Source organism: Rhinatrema bivittatum, chromosome 2 (assembly GCF_901001135.1).
Source record: "Rhinatrema bivittatum chromosome 2, aRhiBiv1.1, whole genome shotgun sequence".
NCBI lineage: Eukaryota > Metazoa > Chordata > Amphibia > Gymnophiona > Rhinatrematidae > Rhinatrema > Rhinatrema bivittatum.
The window spans coordinates 41,707,837-41,732,939 of record NC_042616.1 but is presented as its reverse complement, the minus strand read 5'-3'; the positions used below and the strand labels follow the sequence as shown (position 1 = coordinate 41,732,939).

Below are 25,103 nucleotides of genomic sequence, written 5' to 3'. Positions count from 1 at the left end.
GAGAGGCACTGCCCGAGGAGTGCAGGAGACAGTCACAAAGTCAGTGGGGTTGGGTATGCCCAGAGGGAATACCTCAATAGTGGAGATCCGGCAATGATCCGTAGAGCGGGGTACACCGAAGAGGTTCCACTGTAGTGATGACTTGGTAGTGGTCAGCAGTGCAGGGTACATCGAAGGGGCTCCTTACTTACAGATGATACGGTAGTGGCCCGCAGCACGGGGTACACCGGTGAGGGTCTCTCAGTAGAGGTCCACAGCACAAGGTACACCGCAGAGGTTTCCAATTGGAGATGGTACGGTAGTGGCCCGCAGCACGGGGTACACCGGTGAGTATCTCTCAGTAGAGGTCCACAGCACGAGGTACACCGCAGAGGTTTCCAATTGGAGATGGTACAGTAGTGGCCCGCAGCACGGGGTACACCGGAGAGGATTCCACACTAGCAATGGTACGGTAGTGGCCTGCAGCGTGGGGTACATCGGAGAGGATTCCACACTAGAGATGGTATGGTAGTGTCCCGCAGTACGGGGTACACCGGAAAGGATTCCACACTAGAGATGGTACAGTAGTGATCCGTAGAGTCAAGGTACTCACAGTGAAGTTTGTTCCAGCAGAGGCCCCGGGGAACGGGGATAGGCAGCAGTCCAAGGCAAGAAGGCCTTCCGAGGAGCGGATTGCCAGAGACAAGGAAGGGCTCCTGAGGAGCGGGTACCCAGAGTGTCTCACGACAAAAGTGCAGGAACTGGAATGGGAGGTCCCTAGTGAGCGAAGCGGATTCAGCAATGAGGGAACTCGTTGCCAAGTCGTCAATAGGCAGGGCCAGCCAGCTTAAGTATCATGGAGTGAAGACGTCATCCGGAGGGGACGCCCCCGACGTTCCCGCCATGACGTGTTTAAGACTGACCCGTGTGCGCGTGCGCGCGCCTAAGTCATTCCGAAGGCAAGATGGCGGTCGGCAGCACCCACATCGTCCCGGGGATGCCAGGCAGGTCGGCGGTAGCTGGCGGAGGCTGCCACTCTCCCCAACTGTGTCAATGCAGCAAAGAAAGAGGTGAGCATTAGTGGTCGCAGCTGTCTGTGACCGACGGGCGTAACACTCTAAGTGTAAAGTCTGGAATATTCCACAGCATACAGTAAGAATTTTATTATAAAGGAATTCTGTGCTCACCACTCTTGGTGTCGGTATTCTCCAGTCCTCTCTGCGGCTGCTCGCTGACCTGAAGCGCTTCCATTTTCAGGATCTCTACTGTGGGGTCAGAATTGTAATCTCTGCTGCCTGTTGGAAAAAAATTGGAAAATAGTATCAGTTTTTAAACTAACAGTCTTGGGCATTGACCCAAGAAAAGTAACATCTGGCTAAAATTGAGATAATAGCAATGCTTTGAGCTCTGAAAATGAAAGTATCCAGGAAGAAAGCGTTAAAAACTCTCTGAAGCAGTGAAAAGGAATCATGACAGGGAATGCACACAGATTCCCACAATACCTTAGTAATGAAAATTGCTGCAGAATATTCCATTTGTTGAGGAATCCTCCCTCCCTCCCTATGCCTGTATGGTCATTCTGCCTCCTTTTCTCAATTTTATTCCAGTGTGGGCCACCCTGCCTTCCCGCTTACAGATGCCAGCACTACAGGACTCCCAGAAAATAAATACCAACCACATCCTGCTGGGAGGGAGAAGGGACAGCACTATGGGGCATCAGCGAGGGAGGTGAGAAAGAGTGAGAGACAGAAGGAAGGGTGAACATTTTAAGGGAGACGGGAGACCAGGAGCCGTTGAAAAGTCTAAGATACAGAGACAGAGGGAGATGGGAAGAGAGGGAGAAAACCCAGGACAGACTGGAGATGGATGGAGAGTGAAAGAAGAAGAGGTGCCTTTGGGACGAGAGACAGACTAATCTGAAACAGTGGGGGAGAATGAGAGAAAGGGGAAGAAAGGAATAAAAGACAAAAATAAAGAACCCTGAAAAAAAATGAAAAACAGAAATAATATAAACAGAACAAATTATCCACATAACAACGTTTAGAAATCAGACGGTTCAATTTAGTTCCTACCTGCTAATTGCCTTTCCTTGAATCCTGACAGACCAGTCCAGACAAGTGTGCTATGTCCTCTGGCCAGCAAATGGAAGCAGAGACAAAAGCTCAGAGCTGACTTCACTCCCCAAATAAGGGTCTGGAGCTGCCTCAGCTCTTCAGTATTCTATGCCAAAGCTAAAACAACCACAGGCAATTGTTAGTTTTGGTTTCTCAATCATCATTATAACCAAAACCTGAAACCATCACAAATGTTCATGCCCTGGTTACTCGCCCAGGAAGAAGTATTCCTACTGCAGGTTAACAATTAGGCTGCTTTCAGCATGGACAACAAAGTACTCGCTGTTGGGTTTCTAAGCATAAGGTTCCCCTGGAGCTCAAGAAGAGATACAAGTCATAAGAAATAATCAGGCCGATACAGTAAAAAACGCGGGAGAGCGGGCGAGCGCCCGCTCTCCCGGCGCACGCACAGGAAAGTGGCCTTTATTTAAATTAGGGCTGGCGGTAAAAAGAGGAGTTAGGGACACTACCGCATCCCTAGTGCCTCTTTTCAGACAGGAGCGGCGGCTGTCAGCGGGTTTGACAGCCGACGCTCAATTTTGCCGGCGTCGGTTCTCAAGCCCGCTGACAGCCACAAGTTCGGAAACCGGACACCAGAAAAATTGAGCATCCGGTTTTCAACCCGCGAGCCGCGGGCCAATTTCAATTTTTTTTTTCTTTTTTACTTTTTTAAACTTTCGGGACCTCTGACTTAATATTGCCATGATATTAAGTTGGAGGGTGCACAGAAAAGCAGTTTTTACTGCTTTTCTGTGCACTTTCCCGGTGCCTGGAGAAATTAGCACCTAACTTTGGGTAGTTGCTAATTTCTGGCATCTGGCTGCCCATTTTACTTACTGAATCGCACGGGAATACCTAATAGGGCCATCAACATGCATTTGCATGTTGCGGGTGCTTTTAAGTGGACATAACCCATGTCATTAACTATCCTCCCAACATAGCCTGGTTGTCTTAATAGCCAAGTTTGGAAAGAGAATGCCATGGATCTTCTATGGAAAAATTATTTGACTAAGGTAAAGGAGTGTGCACCTCCCAGACTAAGTCCAGGGAATGTACGAATTTCCAGCTGATATATCCTCCAAAGACTGAATGTCATCCATGGTCCTCCATGAAAATCTTAACTCCCTGGTTCTTGCTTTTTCTTTTCAGCCTAAGAACTTGTTCATCTAAGAACTTAATGGGGTTGACTTAAAAACATCTTATGAAGCGCATTACCCCCTAGTAGAGCAAAGCCATTTCTGCCAGCCCTTACAAGTCAGGGCCTTCAGAGTGGAAACTCCAAATCCTCATTCATAGAATGAAGGGTTGGCCATAGAAACATAGAAATGACGGCAGAAGAAGACCAAATGCCCATCCAGTCTGCCCAGCAAGCTTTCGTACTTATTTTTCTCATACTTATCTGTTACTCTGACCGCTGAGGTCAGGGCCCTTATTGTTAACTTTTTGGTTCTAATTTTCTTACACCCCTGCCACTGATGTAGAGAGCAGTGCTGGAGCTGCATCAATGTGAAGTATCAAGCCTAAATGGTTAGGGGTAGTAACTGCCGCAATAAGCAAGCTACTCCCTCGCCTATTTGTTTACCCAGCCTGTGCAATTTAGTCCTTATCGGTTGTTGTCTGAATATAAATCCACTTTTCTTCATTCCCTCCTGCCGTTGAAGCAGTGAGCTGCCCTGTATATGTATTCAAAGTGAAGTATCAGGCTTGATTGGTTCAGGGTAGTACCGCCGCAACAAGCAAGCTACTTCCATGCTTATTTGTAAATGCAGATCTTTTTTCCCACATTTCCTCTTGCTGTTGAAGCATAGAGCATTGTTGGAGTCGCATTAACCTTGTGAATGTTTATTGAATAAGGGTAGTAGCCATCATTCCCGCAAGCCACCCCCATGCCTCTTCTCTTCATTCCATTCACATCCTCAAGACTTTATGGATCCACAGCATTTATCCCACGCCATGTGAGCTACTGCTCAGTCCTGCATGGCAACTCCATCCTAGACCAAATTTGACTGATTTACTAAGGTACTTGAGAGCTACTAGTTCTCTCAGTGAGCCCAACCAATAAAGGTAAAATATTGGCTACTGCTTTCTGGACTGCCTACTTTAAGCCAGCAATCAATACTTTGGAATTCTAGACAATCAGCTCTGGTCCTCTGCCGGGACCTGCCCACTATGGTTATTCACTAGGATTCCTATGCCTGTTTCTACTGGGTCTTACTATACTCTCCTCTCAACCTATACAGCTCACGCCAATGATGCAACAGAACCCTGAGAGTCAAGATCTGTTCCCTCCTAGAGACAACTGTGAGGATTTCCATGTTCAGAAGCTGGGAAAGACTAGTTATTATTTGAGATCATCATCTCAATATGCTTGGAAGTCGCCTGCTGCAATAACAACTCCATAAAGCACAGGAGCTATAGAGATCCTACCACGCCTGAAAGTCAGTCTGTAGCCCTCCCCATGGCACTTCTCCAATAGGCTATCAAAAAGAAGAGAGAAGTTGAGAATGTGGCTTGATTCCCAAAATATACATAATTATTACTAATTATCAGGCTAATATTGAAACATAACTTAGCCAGATAAGAAGGACTTATGCTGCTAAGTGATGGTGGCTGAATATCCTGCTATGTTCAGCGGCTGCCAGTTAGCTGGGTAAATCAATTATCCAGCTAAGTAGATAGCCAGATAGTCAAGTGGTGGATGGGGCGGCACTATTTATCCAGTTAACTTAACTGGATAAGTGTCAATATTCAGAATTATCCGGTTAAGAACATAAGAAATTGCTAGTCTGGGTCAGATCAAGGGTCTATCAAGCCCAGCATCCTGTTTTCAACAAAGGCCAAACCAGACTACAAGAACCTGGCAAGTACCCAAAAACTAAGAAGATCCCATGCTACTGATGCCAGTAAAAGCAGTGGCCATTCCCTAAGTCAACTTGATTAATAGCAGTTAATGGACTTCTCCTCCAAGAACGTATCCAAACCTTTTTTAAACCCAGCTACACTAACTGCACTAACCACATCCTCTAGCACAAATTCCAGAGCTTAATTGTGCGTTGAGTGAAAAAGAATTTTCTCCGATTAGTCTTAAATGTGCTACTTTCTAATTTATGGAGTGCCCCCTAGTCCTTCTATTATCTGAAAGTGTAAATAACCGATTCACATCTACTCGTTCAAGACCTCTCATGATTTTAAAGACTTCTTTCATATCCCGCCTCAACTCCAAGCTGAACAGCCCTAACCTCTTTAGCATTTTCTCATAGGGGAGCTGTTCCATCCCCTTTATCATTTTGGTCACCCTTCTCTGTACCTTCTCCAGTGCAACTATATTTTCTTTGAGGTGCGGTGACCAGAACTATACACAGTACTCAAGGTGTGGACTCACCATGGAGCGATAGAGAGGTATTATGACATTTTCCGTTGTATTCACCATTCCCTTCCTAAAAAATTCTAACATTCTGTTTGCTTTTTTGACTGCTGCAGCACACTGAACCAACGATTTTAATGTATTATCCACGATAGTGCCTAGATCTTTTTCCTGGGTGGTAGCTCCTAATATGGAACCTAACATCATGTAACTACTACGTGGGTTATTTTTCCCTAAATGCAACACCTTGCACTTGTCGACATTAAATTTCATCTGCCATTTGGATGCCCAATCTTCCAGTCTCGCAAAGTCCTCCTGCAATTTATCAGAATCTGCTTGTGATTTATTTACTCTGAATAATTTTGTATCATCTGCAAATTTGATAACCTCACTTGTCGTATTCCTTTCCAGATCATTTATAAATATATTGAAAAGCACCGGTCCAAGTACAGATCCTTGAGGCACTCCACTGTTTACCCTTTTCCACTGAGAAAATTGACCATTTAATCCTACTCTCTGTTTTCTGTCTTTTAATCAGTTTGTAATCCACGAAAGGACATTGCCTCTTATCCCATGATTTTTTAGTTTTCTTAGAAGCCTCTCATGAGGGACTTTGTCAAACACTTTCTGAACATATGAAAATATGAAAAACATAGGCTCGGCGCGCACAGGGGGAACTTCGGGCAGGTTTTCGGGGGGTACGCGTGTATCTTACGCGCGTACCCCTTTGAAAATCTGGCCCTATCAGTAGAAAAAAATGCTCAGTGGATTTTTCTCTATCATAAGTATTTTATTTGTACTACATTTTATAAATTGAATGACATTTCTATTCCATATTTTATGCCTTTTACTGTTTTAGTCTGCTTCTATTGTTTCTAATGGATATTTTTATTTGTCTTTTATCCATTTGTATTTTAATGGTACATTGTTAGGCCTTAATTTTATGTTTAATTGTAGTTATTATTTACAGCAGTGTTATTTTATGAATTTTTATTTTATTTACTACAGTGTTTACTTTATGAATTTTTAGGCCTTATTTTCTTATGTTCATTTTTAGTTATTATTTATAACAATTCTTATTTTATGTATGAGTGTTATGACTGCATTTGTGATTGTATTATTGATTATTGTTATTTTTTATTGTATTGTGAACCGTTATGAAAGCTTGTCTTAGTGACGGTATATAAAACCTAATAAATAAATAAAATCTAAATACACTGCATCTACCGGTTCAACTTTATCCATGTTTATTAACCCCTTCAAAAAAATGAAGCAGATTTGTGAGGCAAGACTTCCCTTGGGTAAATCCATGTTGACTGTGTTCCATTAAACCATGTCTTTCTATGTGCTCTGTGATTTTGATCTTTAGAATAGTTTTCACTATTTTTCCCGGCACTGAAATTTATTTATTTATTTATTTTTAATTTTTATATACCGATGTTCTTGTAAGAAATACAAATTACTCCGGTTTACATAAAACAATCAGGCTCACTGGTCTATAATTTCCCAGATCGCCCCTGGAGCCCTTTTTAAATATTGGAGTTACGTTGGCCACCCTCCAGTCTTCAGGTACAATGGATGATTTTAATGATAGGTTACAAATTTTAACTAATAGATCTGAACTTTCATTTTTTAGTTCCTTCAGAACCCTAGGATGCATACCATCCGGTCCAGGTGATTTGCTACTCTTTAGTTTGTCAGTCTGGCCTACTATATCTTCCAGGTTCACAGTGATTTGGTTCAGTTCATCTGACTCATCACCCCTGAAAACCATCTCTGAAACTGGTATCTCTCCAACATCCTCATTAGTAAACACAGAAGCAAAGAATTAATTTAGTCTTTCTACAATGGCCTTATCTTCCCTAAGAGCCCCTTTAACCCCCTTGGTCATTTAACGGTCCAACCGACTCCCTCACAGGTTTCTTGCTTCGGATATATTTTAAAAAGTTTTTATTATGAATTATTGCCTCTACGGCCAACTTCATTTCAAATTCTCTCTTCGTCTGTCTTATCAATGTTTTACACTTAACTTGACAATGTTTATGCTTTTTCCTATTTTCTTCAGATGGATCCTTCTTCCAATTTTTGAACAATTTATTTTTGGCTAAAATAGCCTCTTTCACCTCACCTTTTAACCATGCTGGTAATCATTTTGCCTTCCTTCCACTTTTCTTAATGCATGGAACATAACTGGACTGCGCATCTAAGATTGTATTTTTAAACAATGTCCATGCCTCTTGAACACTTTTAACCTTTGCAGCTGCACCTGTTTTTTCTAATTATTTTCCTCATTTTATCAAAGTTTCCCTTTTAAGAATTTAGTGTTAGAGCTGCAGATTTACTTATTGTCCCCCTTCCAGTTATTAGTTCAAATTTAATCGTGTTATGATCACTATTGCCAAGTGGCCCCGCTACCGTTACCTCTCTCACCAAATCCTGCATTCCACAAAGAATTAAACCTAAAATAGCTCCCTCTCTCGTTGGTTCCTGAACCAATTGCTCCATGAAGCAGTCATTTATTACATCCAGGAACTTTATGTGTCTAGCATGTCCTGATGTTACATTTACCCAGTCAATATTGGAGTAATTGAAATCTAGGTGCAGTGTATTCACAACCAAATTTAAATAGAGCCAGAAAGGTTACCCAAAAGAGTAATAATCCCAAAGGGAGAAACAAAAAATTCACTATATTCAATCGTGGTAAAGCCAAATTGAAGGTGTCAGCAAGCCAGACGTTGTGTCTTCAAAGAAACCAACTGGTCTTTTCTATCATTCACCTTCATTAATCTAATATTTTAAGAAACAAAAACTGTTTATTATTTTCTAATGTCCAAAAATGTTTTCTTTTTTCATAATATCCTTATTTTTAATATAATTTTATAGTTCCACGGTCCAAAAAAAATGTTTATGTAGTAACAACAGCCCATAGTGAAACACTGAAAAACCAGCCCAACACGGCCAATGTTTCGCAATCACTTTGCTTCTTCAGGGGCACATTAAACTTCTTATTAAAAAGACTGTTGCCTGTAAACAATATAATAAAGCAATTCAGAATATTCAAAAGATTCCATTAATAAAAAATACTTGTCTTGTATATGACTACCATTTTGCACAGGACTCGGCATCTCAGCATTTCAGAGGAAGTGGAACTGGACGTTTTAGCGTAGCCGTCCTTTTAAACCATGGTAAACGTCAGCGTGATGAGGTCAGCAGAGATCCTACAAACATAGGTGATGCTGTCAAAAATAAACGTCCAGAATTGACAGTAATAATGTATATTAGCAAAACTATTTATCTCTATGTAATCTTAAGTGCAGATTCATGTCAATTATAAAGAAAAAAATTCTAAAAAAATAATAACCAAAATGTATGAAAAAACAAAATCATTTGAAGAACCTTGGGGTAAAATTAAATATATGTAGAAAAGTCATTCAGAATAACACAACAGAATACGCTAAAACTTCCGGTTCCACTTCCTCTGAAATGCTGAGACGCCAAGTCCTGTGCAAAATGGTAGTCATTTACAAGACAAGTATTTTTTATTAATGGAATCTTTTGAATATTCTGAATTGCTTTATTATATTGTTTACAGGCAACAGTCTTTTTAATAAGAAGTTTAATGTGCCCCTGAAGAAGCAAAGTGATTGCAAAACATTGGCCGTGTTGGGCTGGTTTTTCAGTGTTTCACTATGGGCTGTTGTTACTACATAAACATTTTTTTTGGACCGTGGAACTATAAAACTATATTAAAAATAAGGATATTATGAAAAAAGAAAACATTTTTGGACATTAGAAAATAATAAACAGTTTTTGTTTCTTAAAATATTAGAGTAATGAAGGTGAATGATAGAAAAGACCGGTTGGTTTCTTTGAAGACACAACATCTGGCTTGCTGACACCTTCAATTAGGCTTTACCGCTATTGAATGTAGTGAATTTTTTGTTTCCCCCTTTGTTTGGGTAATTGAAATCTCCCATTATTACTGCACTGCCAATTGGTTAGCTTCCCTGATTTCTCTTAGTATTTCATCATCTATCTGATCGTTTTGTCCAGGTGGACGGTAGTATACTCCTATCACTATACTCTTACCCAACACACATGGGATTTCTACCCATATAGATTCTACTGAGCATTTAGTCTTGTATTATCTTTATCCTGCTGGACTCTATACCCTCCTGGACATAAAGTGCCACACCCCCACCAAGTTGATCCTCCCTGTCATTGCGATATAATTTGTACCTTGACATAGCACTGTCCCACTGGTTATCCTTCTTCCACCAGGTCTCTGAGATGCCAATTATGTCAATCTCATCATTTGCTGCTATACACTCTAACTCTCCCATCTTACTTCTTAGACTTCTGGCATACAGGCATTTCAAAGTGTGTATTTTGTTTGTATTAACAACCTGGTTTTCAGTTGTTAGGGATAATTTGGAAATCATTAGCTTTGGTGATTTTTTTACATATAGGGACATGGACTAAGTTTGCTTTTATTGGAACCTCTCTGTTGGGATGCCCTAACTCTCCTGTTTCATTAGTATCCTTCAAGGATACATTTCTCCGAACCATGCACTGCTGAGTGAATGTTGGCTTTCCCCCTTGTTCTAGTTTAAAATCTGCTCTATCTCCTTTTTAAAAGTTAGTGCCAGCAGCCTGGTTCCACTCTGGTTAAGGTGGAGCCCATTCCTTTTGGAAAAGTCTCCCCCTTCCCCAAAAGGTTATCCATTTTCTTACAAAACTGACTCCCTCTTCCCTGCACCATCGTCTCATCCAAGCATTGAGACTCTGGGGACCTGCGCGTGGAACAGGATAGTGAGACCTGCTCTATAACTTATCCAGCTAAGTAGAGACTTATACACGAATATCCAGCAACATAACCGTGCTGCTGAATATCCCATTTAAATTAACCAGCTCAGTATTATCTGGTTAACTTAAACGTTTAATTTTGAATATTGGGCTACATCTATATGTTATGGTTTTGTAGGAAATTGTGAACCCCGGGCTGAGATATGTCTCTGCCCACAGGGAGGAGCCCCGTGAGTCTCACTGTCGGTGGGCGTGGTCTCAGTGACGTAGGACACAGCTGTGAGAGAGACTTTATTAGAGAGAAAAGATAAGGCATAACCCGAGAAGCGGGAGATGCAATAACACAGTTCTTGAGCACAAAGATATACCCAGGGTGGTACTACAGATGAGAAGATCCGGTAGTGGCCCGCAGCGCGGGGTAAGCAGAGGATGACTGTACTGTAGGTGACGAGTTAGATGAGGTCTGAGATACAGGAACCAAGCAGAGGATCTTGAGTAGCTGCAGCAATACCCTGTGGCTCAGGATGTGTAGAAGCGATGATGCTGAAGAATGGTAGTGGCCCGAGGCACGGGGTACACCGTGGAAAATTCAGCAATGTTGGTATCGTAGGAAACTGAAGAAGGTACGCACACAAGGAAGTTCCAGGAGAGAGACCCGAGAAGCAGGTCAGGTGTCCAAGGCAGGAAGGCCCTCCGAGGAGCGGATAGCCAAGACCCGAAAGGGCCCCCGTGGGGCGGTTACCCAGAGCGTCCAATGCCACGAGGAGATATTGGAACATGAGATCCAAGAGTGGAGCGAATTTAACAATGAGAGAACTCCTTGCTAACTCGTCTTAGCAATGGGCCGGACAGCTTAAGTACACCAGCGGGTTGACATCATTGGGAGGGGACGCCCCGGAGGTTCCCGCAATGATGTACCCAAAAGGAGGCCCTGCGCGTGCCTAGGTGATTCCGGAAGTAAGATGGTGGTCGGCAGCGCCCACACCGTCCCGGGGACGCCGGGGAGGCCAGCGTTGGTTGGCGGAGGCCGCCACTCTTCCAATGTTTGACGGTGCAGGGAAAAAAAAAAAAAGAGGTGAGCATGAGAGGTCGCAACCGCCTGTGACCGACGGGCGCAGCAGTATATACACACACAAACATATTTTTCATGGCACAAAGCGACAGTAAAGAGGCTGTTGAACCTGCTGAAAAACTGGATACATTTGCTTTTCAGAGGATTTTTTTTTGTATTTTGCTCAGTTTATTCCTTTCTGTAGGACATAAGACATTTTTTCACAAGGTACCACTGGAACTTCTGGATCAGACAAGGCAGAAAACATTGGAACCAGAACCTGGGAAGGAGCTGGAATTAAGGCAAGGCGCTGGAACTTCTGGATCAGACAAGGCACAAAACACTGGAACCAGAACCTGGGAAGGTGCTGGAATTAAGGCAAGGCACTGGAACAGACAAGGTACAAAACACTGGAACCAGAACCTGGGAAGGAGCTGGAATTAAGGCAAGGCACTGGAACTTCTGGATCAGACAAGGTACAAAACACTGGAACCAGAACCTGGGAAGGAGCTGGAATTAAGGCAAGGCACTGGAACAGACAAGGTACAAAACACTGGAACCAGAACCTGGGAAGGAGCTGGAATTAAGGCAAGGCACTGGAACTTCTGGATCAGACAAGGTACAAAACACTGGAACCAGAACCTGGGAAGGAGCTGGAATTAAGGCAAGGCACTGGAACTTCTGGATCAGACAAGGTACAAAACACTGGAACCAGAACCTGGGAAGGTGCTGGAATTAAGGCAAGGCACTGGAACAGACAAGGTACAAAACACTGGAACCAGAACCTGGGAAGGTGCTGGAATTAAGGCAAGGCACTGGAACTTCTGGATCAGACAAGGTACAAAACACTGGAACCAGAACCTGGGAAGGTGCTGGAATTAAGGCAAGGCACTGGAACAGACAAGGTACAAAACACTGGAACCAGAACCTGGGAAGGTGCTGGAATTAAGGCAAGGCACTGGAACAGACAAGGTACAAAACACTGGAACCAGAACCTGGGAAGGAGCTGGAATTAAGGCAAGGCACTGGAACAGACAAGGTACAAAACACTGGAACCAGAACCTGGCAAGGTGCTGGAACTTCTGGATCAGACAAGGTACAAAACACTGGAACCAGAACCTGGGAAGGTGCTGGAATTAAGGCAAGGCACTGGAACTTCTGGATCAGACAAGGTACAAAACACTGGAACCAGAACCTGGGAAGGTGCTGGAATTAAGGCAAGGCACTGGAACAGACAAGGTACAAAACACTGGAACCAGAACCTGGGAAGGAGCTGGAATTAAGGCAAGGCACTGGAACTTCTGGATCAGACAAGGTACAAACACTGGAACCAGAACCTGGGAAGGAGCTGGAATTAAGGCAAGGCACTGGAACTTCTGGATCAGACAAGGTACAAAACACTGGAACCAGAACCTGGGAAGGAGCTGGAATTAAGGCAAGGCACTGGAACAGACAAGGTACAAAACACTGGAACCAGAACCTGGGAAGGAGCTGGAATTAAGGCAAGGCACTGGAACTTCTGGATCAGACAAGGTATAAAACACTGGAACCAGAACCTGGGAAGGAGCTGGAATTAAGGCAAGGCACTGGAACTTCTGGATCAGACAAGGTACAAAACACTGGAACCAGAACCTGGGAAGGTGCTGGAATTAAGGCAAGGCACTGGAACAGACAAGGTACAAAACACTGGAACCAGAACCTGGAAGGAGCTGGAATTAAGGCAAGGCACTGGAACTTCTGGATCAGACAAAGTATAAAACACTGGAACCAGAACCAGGAAGGAGCTGGAATTAAGGCAAGGCACTGGAACTTCTGGATCAGACAAGGTACAAAACACTGGAACCAGAACCTGGGAAGGAGCTGGAGTTAAGGCAAGGCACTGGAACTTCTGGATCAGACAAGGTACAAAACACTGGAACCAGAACCTGGGAAGGAGCTGGAGTTAAGGCAAGGCACTGGAACTTGGAGCTCAAAGCCAGGTTCCTGGGTAATAGATTGCAGCCGTGGTTCTGAGTCAAGGCAAAGGGGGTTAACAGACTTTAAGGCAGGTAATCAGCAAATGTACCCAGCTGCAAAGCCTGGTCATTAGTTACCTGTTTGATTGCTCTAACCTTGATTGGCCTTGCCTGGGTGTTGCTGTGACTCTCTCAAAGGAATTTCTCTCAGCTGTGACAACTCCAGAACTTGTGCAGCCAATTCCAGAGTCCATCTGATTTCCTGAAACTGGCTCAGGGTGCTAACTGGCTGTAGGACAGCACAAATCGTACCACAGCACAGCTCTCTGCCAGCCTGACCCGTGCCTTCACACAAGTCTGGCAGACTGCACTGGCTGACATGCGGATCCGCCAAGACCTGCGGTGTCTCCTTCTCTACCAGGGAAATCAGTGCCCCTTGTCTGGCCTATTGCCCTGGAATCCCGGTCCACTTGACCCATTGATGTAGGAACTCAGACCTCATGGTGTTGGTTCCCAAGAGGGAAGGGCGAGGCAATCCATCAGGAACAGTCGCTCTGAGCACCCCCAGACTTGGCCTTTGCTCCACCTGGAATCTGGGCTTCAAGCCTCCCAGGAGCAGCCTACTCAGAGCTGCAGCTCCAGCCGACACGTCAGCCCCTCTGCCGAGGAGGAGACAAATACCGAAGAGCTGAGGGCAGCCCCAGACCCTTAATACGGGGAATGAAGTCAGCTCTGAGCTTTAGTCTCTGCCTCCACCTGCTGGCCATAGTGCATATCCCCCTTGCCTGGACTGGTCTGTCAGGATGATGAGGAATGCATGGTTATAATGCTTCATTCTCCACGGGGACTGGTCCAGAGGAGGCGTCTTTCCTGTAAGAAATGGTTGGATTACCAATCACTAACGTTAATCCAAGCTGCATCGCCTGCTTCATTCATCTCCTCACATGCACCTGGGATTGTCAGGTTTCTTCCTTCCTCACATCCCTGGGGTTCAGTCTTGAATTCCTCTTGCTTAAATCGAATTAAAATGTCTGGATTGACATTAGAGGAGCCTGTTAGAGAGGAAAGCATGGTTACAATATGTTTAGAAAAATAACCTTATCAGTGCAAGGGAGCTCAGAATTGTGCTGTGTTCATTGGCTCTGCCAGCAGTGCAGCGAGGGGGAGCTGCAGTGCTGATCATCATCAGAAATCCATACTAGCAGTGTCCTGATCATTTTAACACTGAAGTGAGCAACTCCATTCCTTAATATCCACACAATGATCTGGTACAGATACTGCTACTCTATAAAACATACTGAGAATTTCTGTCACAAAGAGCTTTTCCCCAAAACTGATGGTTTTTCATCCAGCTGACACAGATCATAAACCTGGGAACACCAAAGGAAAAACAAATTCTTCACTAAGGAGTGAATTTTTTTAAAGCACTTACACAGGTAACACCCAGTTTTAGGCCTGGAAATGAGCTTTTTAAAACTACCCCGGGCATCATAGGCAGATAAACTGTGCGGAAGTGATTTTGTGATTATCTTTACCTGTAGATGTAAGAGGCGCTCCCAGGGATGGTGTTGGTTGGGAAAACCATTTATACACGTACTTTCATTTCCAAAAGAATGGGCACAATTGTAGGCATCCACATTTACGCCTGCTCAGGGCAGCACGCTTACCTGCTCATTTTGAAAACAGACTTACTTGTGAAAATTAGGGCTCATGTCCGAGTGTACGTGGGCTGTTAGAAAATGAGGCTCCCTACTAGTAAATCCAGCAAACTCAGAGGCGCTGAGGGTAAGTCCATCTAATCAACCTTTAAGAACTCTTTGCGTATTATCTGGATTGGAGAGGAGTCCTGAAGTAGTTGTGACACATTGGGAGTGAAATTGTACACTGAACTGTTCAGGCAAAATCTAATTTCTGCCCTCATCCACCTGCCATTTTTCCACATAAGAACATAAGAAGTTGCCATACTGGGTCAGACCAAGGGTCCATCAAGCCCAGTATTCTGTTTCCAACAGTGGCCAATCCAGGTTACAAGTAACTGACAAGTACCCAAACAATAAATATATCCCATGCTACTAAAGCGGATTAATAGCAGTTTATGGTCTTCCACTCCAGGAACTTATCCAACTCTTTTTTAAACCCAACTGCACTACCTGCCCTGACCACTTCCTCTAGCAACAAATTCCAGAGCCTAATTTTGCGTTGCGTAAAAAACAATTTTCTCTGATTGTTTCACATGTGCTACTTGCTAAATTCATGGAATGCCCCCTAGTCCTTTTATTGTCTGAGAGAGTAAATAACTGTTTCACATTTACCCAGTCAAGTGCTTTCATGATTTTGTAGACCTCTATCATATCCCCCCTCAGCCATCTCTTCTCCAAGCTGAACAGCTCTAACCTCTTTTGCCTTTCCTCATAGTGGAGTGTTTCCCTGCCCTTAATTATTTTGGTCACTTCCGCACCTTCTCTGGACTTTCTCCAGTGCATCTATATCTTTTTTGAGATGCGGCGACCAGAATTGCACACAGTATTCAAGGTGCGGTCTCACCATGGACCGATACAGAGGCATTATGACATCCTCTGTTTTATTTGCCATTCCCTTCCTAATAATTCCTAATATTCTGTTTGCTTTTTTGACCACTACAGCACACTGAGCCGACAATTTCTATGTAATATCAACTAGGATGCCTAGATCTTTTTCCTGGGTGGTAACTCCTAAAATGGAACCTAATATCGTGTAACTACAGCAAGGATTATTTTTCCTTATATGCAACACCTTGCACTTGTCCACATTAAATTTCATCTGCTATATGGACACCCAATCTTCCATCCTCGTAAGGTCTTCCTGCAATTTATCACAATCTGCTTGTGATTTAACTACTCTGCATAATTTTGTATCATCTGTAAATTTGATCACCTCACTCATCGTATTCCTTTCCAGATCATTTATAAATATATTGAAAAGCACCGGTGCTAGTCCAAATCCCTGAGGCACTCCACTGTTTACCCTTTTCCACTGAGAAAATTGACCATTTAATCCTGATCTTTATTTCCTGACTTTTAACCAGCTTGTAATCCACGAAAGGACATCGACTCCTATCTCATGACTTTTAGTTTTCTTAGAAGCCTCTCATGAGGGACTTTGTCAAACGCCTTCTGAAAATCCAAGTATACTACATCTACCGGTTCACCTTTAGCCACATGTTTATTAACTCCTTCAAAAAAGTGAAGCAGATTTGTGAGGCAAGACTTGCCCTGGGTAAAGCCATGCTGACTTTGTTCCATTAAACCATGTCTTTCTATATGTTCTGTGATTTTGATGTTTAGAAAACTTTCCACTATTTTTCCTGGCACTGAAGTCAGGTTAACCGGTCTGTAGTTTCCCGGATCGCCCCTGGACCCCTTTTTAAATATCAGGGTTACATGTAATAGGCATAACTGGGAACGTCTGAGTCCTGCTCATCCTGAGATCAGCGGGTTTGGGGGTTAGGTGGGCTGTACAGACTCTCTCTTCCTCCACCCCCTGTCCCCGAACCACTTTCTTCTTAATGTATGATCTCTATCAGATAAGAAAACAGTTTCCGACCTTTGGTGTCTCTGGCTTGATTTTCTGGTTCAGCTTTTTTTTCTCATTCTCTGTTCCTTTGTTTTCTGTCTCTCTCTGGTGTCCTCCATTTATCTTTTCTGTTTCAGGTCTCTCTCTCTCCTTTACTTCTTTATCTCTTTCCTTCAGCAGCAGATACTTTAATCCTTTCTCTTCCTCTCCCCTTCTCCTGCTTTTTTCCTATTCATCCTACCTGCTCTGCTTTCACCGTCCTTCCTCCCGTTTCCCCTGCACTCCCCCCCTCCATTCCTCATTCCCTTCCTTCTGATTTATCACCCTGGATTCCTTCCCCGACCCTGTGTCCTCTGTCGCCATCTCCGGCCATTCCCTGGGCCTTATACCTCTTTCTCTTCTTCCTCTCCACTCCTCCCCTTTTCTCCCCTGTCCTCTTGCTCTCATCTTCCCCTAATTCAACCCTCTTTCCTCCTATCTATTGCCTTCTCTCTCCCCTATCTTGCTCCCCCCTCTCTATTCCAACCCCTTTCTCTTACTTCTCTCTCCCCCACCCACCACACATAGATTTGTTCTCCTTTTTCCCCTCCCTCAACTCTTGATCTCTTCTCTGGCTGTCTCTTCTCACTCCCCCCTCGTTATTGTTCCTCCTTTTGTTTGCCCCTCTCTTTCCACACACACACACCCACACTCTCTCTCTCTTGCTCTCGCCTCTCACTGACCCCACCACCCTCACACACAGGTTCCCAAGTTTTCTCCTCTCTCTCTGGCCCCCCAACACACACTCACGGTTTTTCTCTTCCTCCCCTCTCTTGGATCTCTCTCGCTCTTTCACGTCGCATGTACAGTTTCTCTTGCCGTCTCTCCAGCTGTTTACCCTGATCCATGCAGGACTAGCAGTGCTTCCCCGCCTCTCACTGCTGATTGGTTCTAGCTATCGCACTGAACCAATCAGCAGCCAGAGGAAGAGAATTGGCAGCAGAGCTTCCTCCTGCCTCGGACTCCACCCTAGGGCCCACCCAGCACAGGTGGAGGAAAGAGGCTGCAGCTGAGCAGAGTTGGCAATTTCTAGGAACAAGAAGATCCCGAGTGCTCTCCCGGAGACCCGGAGGCAGGTCTCTAAACCCTGAGTCGCCGGGTCAAATCCGGAGAGTTCCCAGGTATGGTAATAAGGCTGAAATTTTATTTTTGGGTTACAGATCCTTGGTATGTATCCCATCTGATCCAGGTGGTGTGCGACTCTTCAGTTTGTCAATCTGACCTACTACATCTTCCAGGTTCACTGTGATTTGGTTCGGTTCATCTGAATCTTCACCCTTGAAAACCTTCTCCGGAACTGGTATCTCCCCAACATCCTCCTCAATAAACACCAAAGCAAATAATTCATTTTGTGTAGATTTTAAAAATCTACGCGCGCGCGTGTACTTTTTTTCGCGCACCAGGCGCAAACAAAAGTACGCTGGATTTTATAAGATACGCGCGTATCTTACAAAATCCGGGGTCGGCGCGCGCAAGGGGGTGCACATTTGTGCAACCTGCGCGCGTCGAGCCCTGCGCGCGCTGCCCGTTCGCTCCGAAATCGGAGCGGCCTCGGAGGGAACTTTCCTGCCGCCTTCCCCCACCTTCCCCTCCCTATCTAAACTCCCCCTACCTCTGTCCCGAAAGTTATGCCTGCTCGAGGCAGGCGTAGCTTTGCGCGCACCAGGCTGGCTGCCGCGCGCCATGTTTCAGTCCCGGGGCTGGTCCGGAGGCTGCGGCCACACCCCCGGGCCGAAACCACGCCCGCGGCGCCGCCCCCGGATGACGCACGGATCGCAACACGCACCCCGACACCCCCCCCAGGAAAGCCCTGGGACTTACGCGCGTCCCAGGGCTTTGCGCTCGCCGGAAGCCTATGCAAAATAGGCTCGGAGCGCGCAGGGGCGTTTTAAAGGGGTTACGCGCGTACCTTATGCGCGTAACCCTTTTAAAATCCGGCCCTTAGTCTTTCCACGATGGTCTTAACATCCCTAAGTGCCTCTTTAACCCCACAATGATCTAATGGTCCAACCAACTCCCTTGCAGGCTTCCTGCTTCAGATATATTTTAAACAGTTTTTATTATGTGTTTCTGCCTCGATGGCCAAATTCTCTTTGAGCCTATTTTATCAGTGTCTTACATTTAACTTGCCAATTCTTATGCTTTTTCTTATTTTCTTCAGATGGATCCTTCTTCCAATTTTTGAATGAAGATCTTTTGGCTAAAATAGTCTCTTTCACCTCACTTTCAGGCCGATACAGTACAGTGCACTCCGGCGGAGCGCACTGTTAACCCGCGATTAGACGCGCGTTTTCGATGCGCTACCTTTACCCCTTATTCAGTAAGGGGTCATAGCATATCGAAAATGCGCGTCTAACCCCCCCGAATCTAATAGTGCCCACAACATGCAAATGCGTGTTGATGGCCCTATTAGGTATTCCCGCGCGATTCAGTAAGTAAAATGTGCAGCCAAGCCGCACATTTTACTTTAAGAAATTATCGCCTACCCAAAGGTAGGCGATAATTTCTGCTGGCGCCGGGAAAGTGCACAGAAAAACAGTAAAAACTGATTTTCTGTGCATCTTCCGACTTAATATCATGGCGATATTAAGTCGGAGGTCCCGAAAGTTTAAAAAAAAGTAAATAAATAAATAAATTTGAAATAGGCTCGCGGGTTGAAAACCGGATGCTCAATTCTGCTGGCGTCCGGTTTCCGAACCCTTGGCTGTCAGCGGGCTTGAGAACCGACGCCGGCATAATTGAGCATCGGCTGTCAAACCCGCTGACAGCCAAGTGTCCCTAGCGCCTCTTTTTACCGCCGCACTAATTTAAATAAATTAAATTTCTGTATCGCGCGCACAGGAGAGTGTCCTGTGCGCGCGCTGGGAGAGCGGGCGCTCGCCCGCTCTCCTGCGATTTTTACTGTATCGGCCCGTTTGTAACCAAGCTGGCAATTGTTTGGCCTTCCTTCCACCTTTCTTAATGCGTGGAATACATCTGGACTATGCATCTAAGATGGTATTTTTTTTAACAATTTCCACGCCTCTTGCGCACTCTTAACCTTTGCAGCTGCACCTTTCAGGTTTTTTTTCCAACTATTTTTCTCATTTTATCAAAGTTTCCCTTTTGAATGTTTAGTGCTAGAGCCGTGGATTTACCTTGGTTACTTGCTCCATCTCAGATCGGTGCTGGATAAGAAGGACTGGGAAACAGGAGTACACGAGATGATTTTAAGTTGCACTGATCACGGCAATGCCCTGTACTTAGGGAGTAGCAAAATGGCACTTAACCACGCTCAGCTAATTCAAACACTGTGGCTACACTGCTTTGTGCAGCACAAAACCTGGATCATGTCAGCTGGCTTTTAATGACGCTTCACTGGCTCACGGTTACTTTTTGAGTGCAATGTAAAATTCTTGTTACTGGTTTTGATGTTTCTGTCACGGTTCCCCCGGCTCTTAGTTGGATCTGCTGATCTCTTACAGTCCTCTCCGTGCTGTGCCCTCCTCTCAGTCAGAGCTGCTAACTTTACCCTCCCCTACTGTGCTGAGGCTGAAGACCACGCCTCTATCCTTTTTCTTATATGGCGCCTCTTCTTTGCAATAAATCACCTACCCAATTAAGACAAGAATCTAATTATCTCAAATTCTGAAAAGGGATTAAAGTTTGGTTTTTCACACAAGTTTTTCACTGTTAGGGACTACGGCTTTTTTTTTTTTAATCTATTTGCTCTAATAGTTGACTTCATATTCTGTATTTTTTTAAAAGCTTTTTATTAATGTTTTGATTTTAATTTTGTGATAGCTCTTCGGCAATTATTTTGTCGTCTCTGCTGTTGAGCTATTGATAATTGTCTCTCTATATTAGGGTGAGCATGGTGGTGCGTCTGCACAATCACGGGCGTCACCAAGCTCCCCAGGGCAGTGGGAGGGCCTCCGACATCCACAGAGATGCGGTGCTGGCATCAGCGCCTTGGGGACATTCATTCATTGGGGCGACATCAGTGGCAAGGCTGGTGGGGTTCTCAAGAAGAGAAAAATGGAGCCGTATTGTGATGGCAGGGTTGGTTGGCAGGAGAAAGACTGGTAAGGGTTACCAGGCTCCACCACTGGCAGAAAGACCAGGACCGAGCCCAAGGCAGGAGGGGGAGGGGTGAGCGAGAAGAGTGAAAAAGGAGAGAGGAAGGGAGGGGAGGGGGAGAGTAAGAGGAATATCAGATTATGTGGGAGAGGTGGGCTCGGGAGGATGAGAGTAGAGGTGAAGAGGCAGAGAGTGCACACCCTCCACTCCCATGCACCACATCCCCACACACTCATCATTCCCCTCCTATCCTCATCCCTTCACAAACCGACCCCCACCACACACATCCCAACAACACCTGCACCAACCTATCCAAATACCCTTCAAAAAAAACCACACTTACACCAGCAACCTACACCCACTTCCTGTATCACCACCACTGCTACAAAACACTGCCACCCCTATACACACAAAGATGAGGGAAGGACTGGGGAAGGGGGACACACACTCTCCACTCCAACCTCAGAAGACACACACACACACACACACACACACACACAGGAGAGGAAGAGCAGATGAGAAAATGAAGATTGCACACATAAACACCACCCCCAAAAACTTTCTTCCATAAACCCACACTCCCTTCCCCCATACCCACCATGCCCCAACCCCCTCACACATCCCAATTCCTCATCACTCTCAAATACCCTCCCCCCACCACACTGACCCCCCCACACATACACATGGGAAAGGAGAATGTGGGAGGGACAAAGTGGAGAGTGTGAGGTGGGAAGCACACACACCCACCCAACTCATTTACCCTAAAAATACTCCTCCCCCCCCCCAAACACGCATCCCCCCAATTACTCTCTACACCAACCCCATAACACATACACCCCCCCTACATACACACATGGGGAGAAGGGGAGAATGTGGAGCGTGTGAGGGAAGACGGGAGGAAGAGTGCACTCCCCCCCCAAACCCACACATTATCCAAGTCACACTGTATCGCTCTCATCTCTCCACACACACATACACACACACACACACAAATGAGAAAGGAGAGGGGGGAATAGGGAGGAGGACAAAGTGGAGAGTACAATAGGAGAGGGAGAAAAGTGTGTACTCACCCACCCATACACCCACACACACACTCACCCCACCAAAACACAAACACTAATTCATATGGGTGAGGTAAGGAGTAGGAAGAAGGGTGGGGAAAGATGGAGGAAGGTTCCCCCACAATACACACCACCAATACACACACTCTCCCCACACACAAACACACACACCATTTACCTCCCAACACCACTTTGTTTTCTTACCTCAGCTAAGAAAAAAACCATCAACAGAGCCAAACAAATACCCAGGAACATTCTGCTACAGGATCATCTCAAAAAGGAAACTGATAGAATACCTCTGGTTGTTACCTATAGCTCCCAGCTGAAACCGCTGAAACATATCGTGAAGGATCTACAGCCTGTCCTGGACAATAAACACAGGCTGTGGGTGGCAAACCTATCCTGGCTTTCTGGCAGCCCCTCAACCTCAAACGGATACCCACCAACTCGGGAGTAAGACCCTGCCAGAAACCCAGATGCCAATTCTGTCCACCTATTAACCCGGACAACACCATCACAGAACCCAACATCATCAACCACAACATCCAGGGCTCATTCCCCTGCTCTTCTTCCAATGTAATATGTGCCATCACCTGCCAACAATGTCTCTCTGCCGTCTACATAAGACAGAAAGGGCAAACCCCAAGGGAAAGAATAAATGGCCATAAATCTGACATTAGAAATGGCAACATCCAGAAACCAATAGGAGAACATTTCAACCTTCCAGGACATTCTCTATCTGACCTTAAGTTTGTCATACTCCTACAGAGGAACTTCAAAGGGACACTCCAGCACGAAACTACTGAAATGGAACTCATTAAAATAAATTAATACCATCACCCTAGGTCTGAAGAGAGACAATGGCTTCATGACTCACCAGAAATATCTATGAACTTAACTATTATCAGATCGTTCTGTCTCTTCACCAGTGATGTGCTTGTTCAGTTCCCTCTCCCCTCCCACACCCCCTCCCCCAGATCTCCTGCAGTCTTATTCCCTCAACCCCCCTTCCCCAAGGCAGAGAAGATATCTGGAACCCATAGGGCATTAGACCTATTTAGCAAGTATGTGGTGTGGGCTTAGCCCTCGGAAAGGCATGAATAAGGAATTACAATACAGTAAACCTCCCGTACAAAAATCAGTGCTCAAGCAGCGACAAGAACCCTACCTATGAAAAGGCAACACTGCAAATATTACACCAGGCCCTAAACACCAGTACACCTCCTATTAGGAAAACAGAACACGCCAGACTGCCTAAAAATATGTGTAAAATAAAAATGTTGTACAAAAGCTTTCATAAATACATAGGCCCCCTTCTTCAGATATCAGATCAGAAGCATTCACATACAGTATTTTGGGATAATACTTAAACACAATCCAATAAAAGTTATCACAGCCTGCCAAGACTTACAGTTTACCCCATGAAACAAATCTGCAATATCAAAACAACAATAACTCCCAGGACTCAGTAACCACCCTACCCAGGAAAGAGCAGCACTGCAAATATTACAACAGGCCCCTGTAAAACCATACACCGCCTATTGAAAACAGAACAAGCCAGACTGCTATAGACCCCCTACTCCGAAACTACTCACTAGCAGAATCCCCCCCTCTGGTCACATATGCAGAATACCGGAAGGTCGACCGAAATAAAATCAAGCAATATAAAATGTCAATCATAATACTAAAACCATAGTAATAAAAAGAATCAATATTTCAAGTCACGTCAACCCGTCCACTTGTTCCCCATTAAGATACTATGCTTTATTGTATATACTGTATTCATATATACTTTATTGTATATAACATATACTTTATTGTATATACTGTGCATTATTGTTTTATTTATCACTATACTATGATACTTTTGTTTTAGTTGCTACTATACTTTGTTACAGAGTTCAAACGTTTTTTGTAACTATACTTTTCTAGGATCAATTTGTACATTGTTCTATTGTTATATGTAAAGCCCTTCCCTTCTTTTGGGCATCTCATTGTTTTATGTAAACCGGAGTGATCTGTATTTGATACAAGAACCTCGGTATATAAAAATTAAAAATAAATAAATAAATAAATACGTCCGCTGATGAATAGAACATTCAATAATTATAATTTAAACTTCATGAAAATGTTTATACATTTCCCAAAATACCAATATAGTTCATAAAAGCAGATGCATCAAACATCCAGTAATGAAACTTTTATTTATTTATTTATTTATTTATAATTTTTCTATACCGACATTCTTACATTAAAATGCAAATCATACCGGTTTACATAAAACAGAAAAAGCAGGAAAAAATATTTCCATAGTCAAATACAGAGAACATTTATAATAAAATTGTTAACAAAGGCATAAGGTAGGAACTTGAAAAAAGGTTACTTAACAGAAAACGTAAAAGAAAAAATAGTAAATGAAGCAATTAATTTAGGAATTAAAAAATCCCCTGCTTTCATTCCCTACATGGGATTTTTGATTGCCATCATCCTGAGGTTGTCATGGATTGGGGGGGGGGAAGGGGGCCACACAAACTTAATCCTCACACACAGCGCACCCCCCCTCAGCTCTCATACACAGGCTCCCAAGCTCCTTTCCCCACCCAGTCCCCAGCAGTCTTGTACTCAGCCCCTCTATTCACCCAGACCCCACAGAACCCAGCACTCATGATCCCCAGCCCCATCCAGAACCCCCCAGTATCCAGCAGTCTCGCTCCCAGTCCCCTTTCCCCACCCAGATCCTCCAGTCCCCCGGCAGCTCCTCTCCCCACCCATAACTCCCCAGCACTCATCCTCCCCAGTCCCCTCTACTCACCCAGGCCCCCCGCCCCCACAGCTCCCAGCACTCATCCTCCCCAGCCCCTCACCTCACCCAGGCACCAAGCTGGTTAGTCTATAAGTTGCCACCCGACTCTCTTGTCAGTTTTGCTGCACCAAACTAACACAGCTATCCCTCTGAAGATTTTTACATAATGGAGGTCGCATTAACCCACCAGGAACAGAAAACTCCATACCTGCACCACCCATTATACATCTGCAGCTTAATCAGGCAGTTATTGCCCTCAATGGCGGGCCTGGATTATATGCACCAGCTTGTGCACAGGTGGGCAAAATTTAGGGCGTAGA

The 25,103-nt window shown here is 44.6% G+C and overlaps 1 protein-coding gene across 1 annotated transcript in view; it reads right to left on the bottom strand.

Moving 5' to 3' along the window:
- LOC115083198 (zinc finger protein 585A-like) overlaps positions 1-25,103 on the bottom strand; it is a 56,174-nt gene that overhangs the window by 12,917 nt on the left and 18,154 nt on the right. Inside the window, exons 5-6 of the mRNA XM_029587004.1 lie at positions 14,220-14,321; positions 1,167-1,274 (exon numbers count right to left, since the gene is read on the bottom strand). Coding sequence (XP_029442864.1) covers positions 1,167-1,274; positions 14,220-14,321 — 210 coding nt within the window. The remainder of the gene's footprint in view (positions 1-1,166; positions 1,275-14,219; positions 14,322-25,103) is intronic.